This window comes from Phasianus colchicus, chromosome 1 (assembly GCF_987193195.1).
Source record: "Phasianus colchicus chromosome 1, bPhaCol1.hap1.1, whole genome shotgun sequence".
NCBI classification, from domain to species: Eukaryota; Metazoa; Chordata; class Aves; order Galliformes; family Phasianidae; genus Phasianus; species Phasianus colchicus.
The window spans coordinates 113,803,842-113,818,172 of NC_143436.1; the positions used below are offsets into that span (position 1 = coordinate 113,803,842).

General features: G+C 34.3%; 1 protein-coding gene across 2 annotated transcripts in view; it reads right to left on the reverse strand.

Annotated features, from left to right (window-relative positions):
- Positions 1-14,331, reverse strand: part of USP9X (ubiquitin specific peptidase 9 X-linked) — a 100,118-nt gene that overhangs the window by 43,413 nt on the left and 42,374 nt on the right. For both annotated transcript variants that reach the window (XM_031594584.2, XM_031594583.2), the window contains exons 11-16: positions 13,109-13,213; positions 12,547-12,753; positions 11,565-11,701; positions 6,952-7,085; positions 2,114-2,201; positions 278-620 (exon numbers count right to left, since the gene is read on the reverse strand). In XM_031594584.2, coding sequence (XP_031450444.1) covers positions 278-620; positions 2,114-2,201; positions 6,952-7,085; positions 11,565-11,701; positions 12,547-12,753; positions 13,109-13,213 — 1,014 coding nt within the window. The remainder of the gene's footprint in view (positions 1-277; positions 621-2,113; positions 2,202-6,951; positions 7,086-11,564; positions 11,702-12,546; positions 12,754-13,108; positions 13,214-14,331) is intronic.

Here is a 14,331-nt window from a genome sequence, read left to right on the forward strand (position 1 = left end):
AGGAATGATCCTTTCTTCCTAAACAGCATACGCAAGTTTTTCATCTCATGTGCATGCACAAACTCTCAAGCTCATTGAGCAGCCTGCAAAGCCACTGATTTACATACCTGCTAGAAATACAGGAGGCAATGCCCATGTATTTAATTTGAAAAATAAGTTTTCTGTAATTTAAGTCTGTAACTAATAAATTACACATTCTTGAAAATATATTAAAGAAAACAAGACTGAAAAAGACTTCAACTGTTAGTCTTTCAGACGTTTCCTCCAATTAACTTACCCTCCAAAGGTAGTCTAATCCTATTAATTCCAGATCATCCATCATATAGGCTCGTCTCTTTGCTACTAGCTTTCCTTCTCGACAGTTCACAGCTTTGAAGAAACGTTCAAAACATTTCATTCCATTTTCTGTTAATAGGGAAGGATCCAGCTGAAGCACATTATTTTCAAAGAAGTCCTTATTAATGTCAGGGTCTAAGTCTGGTTCATCCCCCATAAGTTTGGAATACCATTTAAAACAGGCTTCGCGATCACAAAGATAAACAGCATTTTCAGCTAAACACTTCCATATTTGCTTCGCCTGAGGGGCACAGAGCCACAGCTGACCATCCTTCAATAAAAATCTTGAGCAAAACAAAGAGACAATTAACAGCACTGTCTAATTGGCATCTGGACTTACAATTCAATAAGAAATACAAGGAAAAAGTTGAATATGTATTTTATACACACACAACATCAATCAGTCATGAAAATATGATACCAAAAACTTTATCTATATCATCAGCCCTCTCATAGTTAGTCCCATGATTTCTTAGCAAAAGTTTGCAGGCATCAAAACATTACATTCTAGTTAAGAAATAAAATTAAACAGAAACATTTTACAGAAAAATACCAGGTGTTTTATACATACTATATAAAAATATGCATCTCCTAAGGTAAACAATTCAGTTTAAAAGTCAGGTCACATCATAAGAAATTATTTCTACAGTCATTAGCAAAATCACAAAAAGATGCATCAATTACATCGAGCAGAACTAGGAGCAGAAGTCAAAAATGAAAAAAACTAGTTTTAAGTTTTTCCTTTGTGTTAAATTATTAAAGAAAACTTTAATTAGGAAGGTTAATACTAAGAGTGTTTCAGGAAAAACACAGGATAATCAATGTTTTTACTTAGAATCAATTTTTTTGATTCAAGATCTTTTTTATTTAAAAGAAAACAGGTACTGTGTTATGACATCACTTTTCAGAAACTGCTACCTACATATTTTACAGTTGAAATGTCATGGGACATTATTAATTCCTTTACATCAAGAACTAAAAAGTAAACAGTGAATTTAAAAGACAACTTTTTTTTTTTTTAACCAATTAAGAGTGATAAATCAAGTTTGCTATGCATATGCTACTGTATAACTTAAGTGGTTGCTTAGCACTTCATTTTAATTCACAAAAATTACTCTGTAAAGTTTTAAAATATTTTTTTAAATGTCCTTAAAAATAAGTTTAAAACATTTCACAACTTGACAGTTCATATAATTTGAACATAAGAACAGAATAAGAACAAGTTGCAAGAAGGCCTGCAAATCATCAACAGACAGCAACTCTGTCACAAGCAGAGATCCTCTGCTTTTTTATTTTATTTGCAGCTGTTTGAATGAAAAGTAATTCAAGTAATTTTTTTGTCTATTCCTCCTAAGGCTAACAACCTAGTATTAGCACATCAGTTTATGACTACGGCCTTAAATTTGGTGTGGTACAACAAATACGGACACACCTTCTTTGGAGTATTTAAAATTTTCAGGTACATTATCCTAATATATGTGTAACTGCATACATATACACACTGTACTCAAGTCAGTAGGGTTCTGGACATAGAAATATCCCATTTGGATCTTACAGTACAATTAAAGTCTTGAATTACATAGATGCTAACAAATTTTAATTCTTATACTAGCACAGAAGTCCACTGGAAAAAAAAATTGAAAGAAAACAAGAAAACACACTTAGTACACTACTGCATCTGAGTTTTGAAAGACAAGAGAAACAGCTATCATAACTTTCTTTCAAGTATCTGAAATACTCCTAGAAAAGTCAAGAAAATGATCAAGTTAAAACTAACCGTAAGAAATTAAGTCGCTCCTGTACTTCTTGCACATGACTGTATCTGCTTCCTGGTCTTACAGTTTGCGGATCATATTCACCATGCTCTGCAAATATAAAAAGTTTTATCAGACAACACATGCTAAGAAGACATGCAGACTCTGAAGGACAGAACATATTTGAAGACTTCATGGCCTGAACATAATCAAAACCTAATGTATTTTCAGGAAGGAGTAAGAAAGTCATTTTCAGAAACCTGCTAACAGTTAATATACTAAATGAAATATATACATAGTTAATGTATAACAGTTAACATATAACAGTTAATACATTAAATGAAAATGGGTACAGGAAAAATTGCTGAGGATTATCAACAAATACTTAAGGGCAGATGCATGTGTTCCCCATTCAGTATAATTAAAGTACTACAGAATAACTAAGAATCTGCATTCAACTTAAATTTTACCTTGCTTAAACACATTTTCTTTGGGAAATAAGTCAGTTAAAGTAAAAGCATACAAATCATGTTATCCAGTTGTTTTTTTTTTTTTTCCTAAAGATGCTCTAGTTTCACCATAGAACATCTTTTCCATAGCTTGTTTTACACTGTTAGGAGCTTTCCTCCCCAGAGATAACCACAACTCCAGCTCTTTAATTCTTTTCTAAGTAGCTATATACATGAGAACACGCGGAAGAAGTAATCATATGACATGTTCACTTACTATAAAGCTTGCAAGGATAAAAACAAATCCCTGTGATACAAGACTGAAAACAGAAGTTGCACAATGTGAAAACAATACATAAATTTTTTTATCTTCAATTTGTCAAATCTCAGAGTAATATTTAGCAAACAGCTGTTTGCTTCATACAAACAAGTTTGTGTTTTGATTTTTTCCTCCATAAGAGCTAAAGGCTAGGTATCTCTCATCTCGTTAATATAATCACCTTCTTTAATTCCTTATACAAACTGAAGAGAACAGCTACACCAAAGAGCCAGTTATATTTCCAGAGATGAGTACTCCTGATTGAGACTTACTGTTGAAATACTACTGCATACAGAAGTTGCCTTCAGAAGCATAACTTAGATACATTACATCAGTTCAAATTCAGAAAAAAATATTCCTTTTGTTCAGCAGTTCAGATAATAATTGCTAGTCGTAAATTAGATATCAATGGACTTCTGTACATTCTTAAATCCTCCAGAATAGGAAGCACTTCTTTGTTGTATGCTTCTATTATTAGCAGGGCTGACAGTTGACCTGTACTACTAGGAAATATTTCATTGTGCTACATGTTCAGCATGACAGTTCCATTATAAAATAATTATTACTCTATGTGAAAAGTTATATGGACTACACTTAACTAAAACAACCCAGTTGTGGGAGACTATTATCATGGTAACATTCATCCATGGTAAAACTGATCTTCAGAACTGAAATCACCACTTCCTACTCTATCAAGGAAAGAAAAAAAACCACAAAAAGACACCAAGTCTAACACCTGAAGTGCCTCAAATGTGTTTTAAAACAAACAGAAAATAGCTATCATAAATACATCACTACATACAATATACACAAGGTACATTAGCTTAAAAATGAAATAAAAGGGAAATCAGAAGATTTCCAGTACTTAAATGATAAAGACTAGACATGTGAAAACATTATGTCCCCCTTCAAAACCCTAATGAAGTAAGCATAAATGAGCAATTAGAGAAACTGTGAAAAAAATCCAAAATAAAGCATATAAAACTAGCAAATAAAAAATATTAATTAGAAGAAAGAAACAATTAAGGCAATTAAGAAATTAAAGAACAACTAAGGAATTGCAGAGAAATTAAAATTAGCTGAAGTGCTAGCTAAACTATTCTTATTGAAGGGGAGAGTGAATATCTGGGCTTTTTTTTTTTTCTGATGAACATAGATTAATACACAGAAAAGTGCCAAGAGTGGCAGGGATTGAAGAATTCAAGTAGTAGAGATTGCCCAAAGCCAATGTGCAAGTGCTTAAGAATATTGAAAAATGCTGAACTACGAAAAAAAATTAAGTCTCTACAACTATCCTCCATTCTCAGCTTCTCTCTCAATTTGCTTTCTACACCACACACCTCACAGGGAGTCCAATCACCATCTCCTTACAAATTTTCTGAACACAGAAGAGCAAAGGAACAGCTACTGAAACTACAAATTGAAAATTTAAGTATAATTGGGCACAAATACATATGGATGATCACATAGCAAAATTTGTATAAATAATTACATTTCATTCATACAGGTGGATTTTGTTTTTTCAATTTTTTTTTTTTAGAAAACAGAAGATGAAGAATTGGCTAGCAATTCATTCAACTTTTGAGAAGGTCTTTAATAAATAGTCAAGAAGATGGAACTGCGAGCTAAGATGTAACTCATCACTAAGCAAAAAGGAGAAGAATTTGAGAAAAAACTGAGGTGGCAAGTTTCACATCTTAGGCTTCTGTAAACGCTTAGAGTTCAATAAACTGAAACATGACCTAGAGAAAAGATGAACAGGAAAAGGAGGACAATCAAGAAACTCAAGAGAAGTATAAATGGAGAAAATCCAACCTACTGGAATAAATTAAATTATGTCAAGTCTGGTGTTTGCAAAGTTTACGACAAATTTCAAGTATTTAGAATTAAGATCTTCTAGCATTTATATATCAACTCAGCATCTGAACAGCATTGTTTGTCACCAAGACCTTATTAACCAGTGCAAAAGAAGTACTGAAAGTGTCTACATTAAGAAGAGACAGAATAAGCAGAGACATAAAATTAGTGATATAACATATGGTCACTTAAAAAAAAACCACAACAATGCCCTTTTTCAGGATGATGACACAATACCTTATCTCACAACAGACTGTCAACTTCTTCCCAACTCTTCAGAGCTGGGGGAAGGAGCAAGTTCAGTAGAAAGACAACAGAAAAAAAAAAAATCACAGAATCACAGAACAGCTTCAGCTGGAAGGGACCTTAAAGATCATCCAGTACCAACCATCCTGTCACAGGCAGGGACAGCTCTCACCAGACCAGGCTGCCCAAAGCTCTATCCAGCCTGGCCTGAACACCTCCCCCTGAGGATCAGGCATTCATAGCTTACAGGAAAAAAGAAAAATATATTACTGTTCCTCTGTTTTTGCACTTTATTGCAAATAGGAAGAAGTTCTGCAGCAGCTTCATCTCAAGAAAGCACAATTTAATTGCTTTGTGAGTACATACCAGTTATACTCCATTTTTAATTCCTACTGTGCAAAAGATAATTAAATTACTACTTCATTAAGAGTCATAATGTGCGTGAAGAGTGAAGTGGGTGGAGCAGGAAAACGGGATGTGCTCTTAGGCCAAAGGAAAAAAGTCTGCAAGATACTAGCTTAAATTTTCTGCCTAAGTCGCTGACCATTTGATAGCTAAATTTTGTCAAAAATGACCTCTTCATTTTAGAGTTAAAAATTAAAATTAATGGATGAGAGTTCATATAAGAATCATGCGTGTAGGCAATTTTTGGACAAACACAAAATTGCACTGGAATATAGTCGCTGATTATGTTTCCTTCATAACTCTAAGGTTGAGCCCTAGATTTTCACTGCTGGCCAAAGCCAAAGAAAATGGAGTTATCCATATAGTTAAGACACAAGAGCTCATTATAAATGGAACTACTTTTACATCACTTTTGCATAGCTTAACAGTTTACAGTAGTTATACAGAATAACATACATTCTATTTCACCTCCTCAGACAAGATGAAGCTTAAGACACTGTTGCTTGAGAATAGATGTTGAACAATGAACAATGTTATCATTAACGAAGTAACTCTCATTAGGGTAAACCCTCCCATGTATCACTGAACAGCAAAATATAGCAGTGGTACACAGAGTTATCTTAAATGTTTTCATTGACCTGTACCAGGCCAAAGCTATCTTCTTCACACTGCACCTCTATTAAAACAAGTCTTCAAAGACTTATCTTAGGTTTTTATATTGAGTACTCCAAAACTAAATCAATTCCAGAACTAAAGTTGTGTGGGCATAGGAAAAGATAGCCACACACAAATACACATTGCAGTATGCACATACCCTGTCTTCTCTGAGCAATCAGCATTAAATTCCTAGAGAATACACTGTGTCACTTTTGAGACACAACTGAAAGCCTGGCAGTATGCTATTACAGAGTAGAATGGTTCCTAGTTTCAGTTAGTGAAAGAGTGAAATTTCCTTCTCTATTTCATTGGCTTTGTTTAATACATAGAGTACTGCAGTGCAGTATCAAAGCGAAGGTCCTTATCCAACATTCTCATTTCTCTACTTCAGTAGCTAGAAAGCTAGCTTCCTTCAAGGTTAAGAGGGTAAAATAGTTAGCGCAGGGTTGAGTCTACACTGAAATATAGAAATACTTGCACAATGTGCTGCCAAAGTATTGCTGCTAATGAATACAGGGAGAGCTAAACAGAAATTGAACTATATGGTTAAAAATAAAACAACAACGGAAGCGATTAAAGAACTTCTCAAAGATACTAAAAAATACAAAACAGATGTGGAAGAAAATCCAAGATTACTGTTAGGACTTTCCACAAAAATAACCACTCTTGCCTAAGCAAGGCAAGATTATCAGTCCGCAGATAAACAGTCATTTCCCCATAATTGGGATCATGAATAAAAACAGTTGCATTTTAAGTTTTTCTTGACCAGTCTGACAACACCCCAAAGGCTATCAAACTCATAAATATTCTAAAATAAACAAATGAACAATAACAGTTACTTCATGATGAGAATCTGCTTTCAACTTCATTGTCAACTGGAGCTCTCACACACACTATTTTATGAGGCTAATTTTTATTTAGAACTTACCTTTAGCGTACTGCCTCATGCTTTCCATATAGGCAGAGAGATTTTCTGCAACTAACGTCACTAGGGCATGATTGTGCTGAAGTTGATTGATTAAGTCATGTCGGTAAAACACATGGGGACTTCGCTGTGTTTGACTGAAATTAAAATACAAACGTTGTCAGAAAGGCAGAGAAGATTTGGATGTAACAGTTCATAAATCTATTTAGGAAATCCATGCCTTCAATGCAAGTTTCAAGCTTTGATAAAGTATCTACAACATACAGAATATTAATTCTCTGACAGTGTTCTTTTTCCTCTTCTGAAAACAAAAGTAGTCTTACCAGTTATTAACAGTAGTTACTTAACAAGGATGGCACAGCTGCAGTACGTATGAAAAATATCTGAGCAGCTAAATATGCTGCAGTTTTAGAGTCCAAAACCACATGCCACGAACACTATCAAATTCTAGAGTGTAGGACTAATCACCCCTGCAGAATTACCTTAGAATGCATCAGCTCCTCCAGATCAGGGCACTCAGTATCATCTGCATGACTAACACCAATTTGAGAGTGGGAAAAAAAAGCAGCTATTTGTTGTACTGCTTTTCTGCTGATCCCATAAACTGACCAAGAAGTTAAACAAGGTTTCAGAACTGTTCTCCTTTCCTTCAGCATTTAAAATAGACTTCAAATTAGCTGACTAGATTACTGGTAGGAACTCTCACCCTTCCTTGGAAGCTTAAGTCTACATACCACATGACCTACAACACTCTACAGTTATCAAAACATCTTTTGAGAACAGTAGGGAAGGCAAGAGATTCCAATCCCAGCTGTTACTGATTATGTATCTGATAAACACATTTCACTGTAGATGCAACAACAGTTAAATTGATTCATCAGACAGAGCACTGTCAATCTGGGTTTAAAAGACAGAAGCCATTAACAGATATCCAGTCATATCTGCTACCAAGAGAATTTGGCACGCGAAGCAGAGAAATCAACAGATTAAGTTGGATAACACGCAGTTTTCCAGAATACTTTGAAAAAGGTAACACTTAAAATAGAAATTGTGTTAAAAAGCTGAACTGAAATGAAAGCACAAAGGCAGAAAACAAAGAATTTCATATATACAGAAAGAATATCCTCTGTTTTCTCTGTGAGAAGCTTCCAGTTATACTTCATTCCAGCTCTGTCAACTCCCTTTGCTCAGCATAAATTAGCAGTAAAACTAGCAGAAAACTGGATTTCTGTTTCAGTGGCTACCTGGGAGGTCAGCACTAGACAGAAAGATGCATTTACAAAGGACAACATTAAAAAAAGAACTCTGATACTTTGGGAAATACATATGATGAAAGCAAAAGAACAAGCACAAACAAGAGCAAATATTTTGCTGAATCAAGCTAGTGGCATATATACTCATGTACTCAAAATAATATGCATTTGTACCAATCTTATTAAACACAACAATAGGAAAGCATGATCTGCAAAAGACAAGTAGATCTTCCAAGATGTATTTTTCACTTCTCCCCGCTCCTCTCAATCACATGCACAAACAGTAAATTTGGACACATGGATTCACTTTGCTTAGCAACCAGTTCAAAAAGTTTAATTATAATAACTAGAGTTATGAGCTACGAGTTGTTGCACAGTAATTGTGAGGAACATGTGTACTGCTAGTTTAGCCATCTGCTAGGATGGAGTCCAAGGCAACGTGATTGTCTCTATGCACAGGAAAAAAAGCTGATCTGACAAGATTTTTCAAGCTTGCTTTCTACAATTAAAACAAACTTCACATGAAACTACAGAATTATTCCTTAAGCATCTAAGGTTGGGCTAATTGATGACGCTTCTGCGTGACATACCACTTTATTATTAAGTTGAAGAGCATGAAAAATTGATGTTAACAGCAAAACTGTCATCTTCTCACTGCTGTTCTCTCAAGTGGATATTAAAAGAGAATGTATAGCAAGAAAAAATATCATTTTGAAATGGATGCCAAAATACTTTGGAAATGCTATTAAGAGCATACAATAACTAAACTCCATCTTTGTTTGCTAGAAACTATTCACCGAGTGACAAAGTCCCAAACACTTCATTTAGATTGATTTATTTTAAAACAATAAGATTATTTATCTGCACATATAACTTGCTTAATATAATACTGCATATAACTCAGTTTTCAAAGTTGATGAATCTTCTATTAGACCAATACATGTGACCAAACATTAAAAAAAGATATTGGAAGTAAATATCAGGCTGAAACCAGCAAATTCTACTTTTGGGTTAAAAAAAAAAAACAAACACAAAACTTGAGACCAAATTAACTGTTGCCCTAATGCAGCCACAAAACTCCTTACCTCTTGCAGAAGGTCCTACCAATATTCAGATTATTCTTCTCAACAAGTAATTTTGGAGACTAATCTCGTATTTCTAGGATAGATCCAAGTCAAACTAAAACTGGTTTACATGAGGTTCTCCCCCTTCATCCAGCATAGAAAAATATGACAATTTTTTTAATTGTTTACACAGTAAAAATCAGTCTGTTGAGTAACGAAGTTGACTATTCCTTAATACTATCGGGTACCCTACCACCAATGCAATTATTACTTTCTAATGTTACAGCAATTCTACTTAAGCTAAACTCCACAAAGAAATGTCACGTGTTTTCAGAATTTAAATGTTGCCAGAGCAACTGTATAACCAATTTGTCGCTTTGCTCAACTTCAAAATTTACTAGCAGCACTTCAATGATCCCTAAAAGAATCTCTACAATACCAATGGCATAAGGTAATTTACACTTATGTATGCAAACCATCTGCAGCCTTAGTTGTTTTGGAGTGAACTTCTAATAGTCAATAAATCGAAGAGTAGTACATGGATAACAGAATGAATATTGCATGCAGAAAGCTCAGTGAAATGATTCTGAGACAGACTGAAACATGTTTGTAACAATTATTTTCAACCCAAATTCTAAAAGGATGATAGAAATTAAAGTTCTAAGCTGCTAAATATTAGATTGCATGCATTAGAATTTTCAAATGGTATCAACGTTAAGAGTTATCAGAAAGTTCAGAAGACTGGAAAGTTATTAGTTACTTCAAAAAGATGTTTTCACTCACTATATTGTCTGAGTCATCTTTGCAGTAACATCTGACTAAAGAATTCTCTCAAATGTATCTTGCTAGTAAAGGCTTCTTCACAAGAAGAGATATGTGTCCCTTGATTAAAACCTTTAAATTAAAGTTTGCTTTCTGACCATGTATTTTCAAATTCTGTATAAGACTGATGTTTTACTGTTGTGAAGGCTTCCTTGAAATCTGACAAATGGTCACATGATCTCACCAGAAAAAGACAGATTCAAGTAATCTAACTGCTTGACTTACAAGGAGTCTGAATTTCTACAGTAAAAAGAGAAGTTAGGTTCTTCTCAAGATTAATTCAGAGCAGAAACGCAATTGGTGCTTTGAATGAGCTTCAGTAAATTAAAGCAAAGCTTCTTAGTTACGGCATTGTACCGTACTGTCTAACTTGAACAGATACCACAAGTAACCAGACTGCTACAATTTCCCTAGATCTTCAAACATATAACAGCTTAAGGACTCCAAGACACAAAAAACCAGACTTATGTGCTAGTAAGTTGGTAACTTTGTGACTGATCATTAATGAAAAGCTGTAAAGGATTAAAATATCATGAAAACAAGAAATTCCGTAAACTAAATTAATATAGAAGCCTTCAATACCCAGAAAAGCAATGTTATCACAGCTCCTTTAAATTAGTATCAGTAAAAAGCAGTGCTGGCTAAATTGAAGGTTTGTTTTTTTCTTCCTTGGTCTTTCTTGTAAGCAGACAACAATACTGTCTTGAATAGTTTACCTGCTTACAACAAATTAAAACAAAGGAATTATGCAGCATTCTTGACTCACGTGGCTATTAAAAAAATTCTCAATTTCAGTGGTAAGAATATAGGGTAATGAAACCCAGCTCCTTGATATTACCAAGTCCAAACATACTACTTTTTTTTTTTTAAACTTATAAAGAATAAACATTATTTTGCATGTATGTTGTGTGCTAATTTCATTGTTAGGCACAGAAGTCCATAAACAACACATCTACCATACTAAAAATGAATAAAAGCGTGTTTGAGAAAAAAATGTTAGCTTTCTTACTAAACGCTATGTGTTTGAATGCTGTCTCCATACGTTAAAATAAACCCAAGAGCATCTTCAAACACAAATGATTTAACTCAAGTTCTCCCTGCCTCCATAAAGTAAAAAAAAGCCTGCAAAGAATTGATCATTCTTACCTTTTCAACTTATAAGGGACATAGAATTACAGAATTGTAGGGGCTGGAAGAGACAACTAGAGATCATGTAGCCCAACCCCCCCCCTGCCAAAGCAGGCTCCCTAGAACAGGTTGCACAGGTAGGCATCCAGGTGGGTTTTGAATATCTCCAGAGAAGAGACTCCACAACTTCTTTGGGCAGCCTGTTCCACTGCTCCGTCACCCTTACTGTGAAGAAATTCTTACACACATTTGAAGCATAGGAAGTTCCGCCCAATTTGTGGATGTTTCCCCTTGTCCTGTCATCATGCACTGCTGAAGAGACAATTCTGTATTTGCATTCCATTCTTACCTCAAGTTTTGTGGTGCTTCACCAAACAAACTGCAAATTTCTCTAATCTGTTTCAGTGCAGGAATGACCCATTTGTCATTTGTGCGAAGCTCTTCTATAAAACGATCTATCCACTGGATCTTTTGTGTATCTCGATCCTTAAAGAACAAGTGTTTGCAATTAAGTGCATTTCAGAAACCATAATCATCCCCCTACTTACCTGCTTCTAACACAAAATATATACAGCTATGCAAATACTACCTTTCAACTGAGTTCTGAAGCATACATTCGTAAGATAAACCAAACAGGGCTGCTAGAAAGATAACTAACATGATACAGTATCTCTGCCTGCTATATCCACTCAAGCACTTATATTTCAGAAAAAGTATAGCCAGATCGAATCAATAGTATTAAATTAATTTGCGTTTTTCTTCTTCTTTCACTTATTTCTACTCACTGGTCAGACTAAATGCTACAAAATACCAAGAAACAATAAGGAGCTGCTTCTTAACTAAGAAAAAACAACATGTCAATGGCTGTAAAAAAAAAAAAAAAAAGACAGTAGTAGTTTTCACTGTCTGTTGCTAGGCCTTTTCTGGTATTACCTAAGGCATGTAAGGACTTATTGAAAAGACAAGTTAGCATAAAAGAGTTTGGGGAATAGCAAAGATAGAGAACATCTACCTCTCTAATTAAAAAGGTGGGTGGAGAGATGCTTCTCCTACTTTGGGTTCTTGGCAATTCACAAAAAACAGTATGTTGCCAATTGCTTTAGTAGTTGCACACAAGATAGGAAAATCTCTATTTCACTCACCAATTAAAGCCCCAAGTGTGTTATTTAAAATACATTGTCACATTTTAAGAAATGCCTGAATGTTCATTCTTTCATTTCATTATAAAGAACACTTCTGTTAAATTATCAAATACCACACACTTTCCAAAAGGGAGTAAAATGAAACTGTTAGTGACAGATTTCACAACAAAATCATACCAGATTACCCACCTGTGAACAGCTGTAATCTAAGATTTTAATATGGGCACTAAGAGCCTGGTCCATGATATCAACTGGTACGTCATCACTGTGAGCCAAATTCCACAAAAGGTTCAGCACTTTGTGTGCCATCACGCCATCCTTGTCATCTTCTGCGAGACGACGGATTAACTCGAGTAGCTTCTCACGCTGTTTTTTGCTTGCATTTGTCCAACTTGCCTAAAGAAAGATTTTACTCAATATGAAAACAACACTTTTTAATTTCACACATTGTAATCTGAACTGTAAATATGAAGCAGAAAATAAAAAGATGCAACTATATAAACAGCTGTCATATTTCTTTTGTTAAAAATAATTGCAATGTGTAAGTCAAAATTGAGCAGTTCCAACATTTACAGATAGGATGTACCCAATTTTGAGACTTTAAGGATCTTTAAATAAACATCACAGATATGCTTGTAAAACTTAACAATACACCAGTAACTAATTCACTAGTAGTCAAAACAGACTGGACTTAGCTACTTCTTGGAAGTGCAACCCATTTCCTGAACATAACCTAAACATGCATAGTTACCTTAAAACAATCGAACAAGTGATCAAGCTGTTCAGGAGAGAAATCCCAAGCTAATTTTGCAAGGAGGTCATGTACATTCTTTACAATGGCTTCATGTTTTCCTGCCTGTTAAGACAACAAAATCGATCAACATCTGTAACAATTAGTATTAAGCACTACGATATCTTCTATTGTTTTTACAAGAAGGCCATCTGAAGTGGCTAGCAAGAACTTCCAATGTCGTGGGCAAACTGGTACTGACTTCACTGGAAATCACAGTATTTGGATTTATCTTGTATGAAAGTATTCAAGTGCATGCACTGCAAATGCGTATTTACTTTGTAACAGGAATATTTATTTTTAAATCATGACAGGATGGTAAAAAAGTTTGTAAGTGTATTTTAATTTGCAAATTAACATTTTAACACAGTTTTTTCTTAAGTATTCAAAACCTGCTTTAATGAATTTCACTGAATTTAAGCTGTAAAACAATTTTTAGTATTTCTGAAATATTTCCTTTGTGCTAGCAGTTTCATTAACAACCTGTTAGCAGATAGCATTTTGAAATCAAGCAGAACCTTATAACCTTATAAAATATAGCAACTGAACTTCTACTGCCAAGATGTTGAGTTATATACTAGGCAGCATTTTTAATCAGTTTGATGTATATCATCATTTTGACATTTAAGGAAGAAGAAAAAAATGGCTGCCTTTTAACACTGTGAGCTTTCCTACAATTCCCAGTAGGATAAATGCATTCCATACTTTAGATCTGCACTCATGAAAAACAACTTCAGACTACATGAATCAATAGCTGATTTACTGTAGAAAAATCTCCTCTAAGTGGAGAATAAAAATGAAAAACATACATAGAAAAAAACAGCCCTTTGATGTAATTAATCCTGTACAATATTAAAAATGCATGTATAAGCAGTTGTGAAAATCATTTAAAGCTTGCATCAGTGGCTCACTTAAAAACAGCAGAAAATAAACTAATACGTTGTGTCTTAGAAATCTTAATTGTGTGCCCTAAATTTACCAAAAAAAGTTGTAACATTTATTTCTGTGTCAGATTAGGAGAAAGGGAATTACTAAACCAGCTGCAGCACTCAATTTTGCAAACATCTACTTTCTTCCCTCTTTCATCAGGCTACTTTGTGGATAGAAAGAAAAATGAACAGCATACAAAACTGGAAGAGCATCTCTAGATTGACATATGAAAGAAGAATGCACTGAGCTGAGTA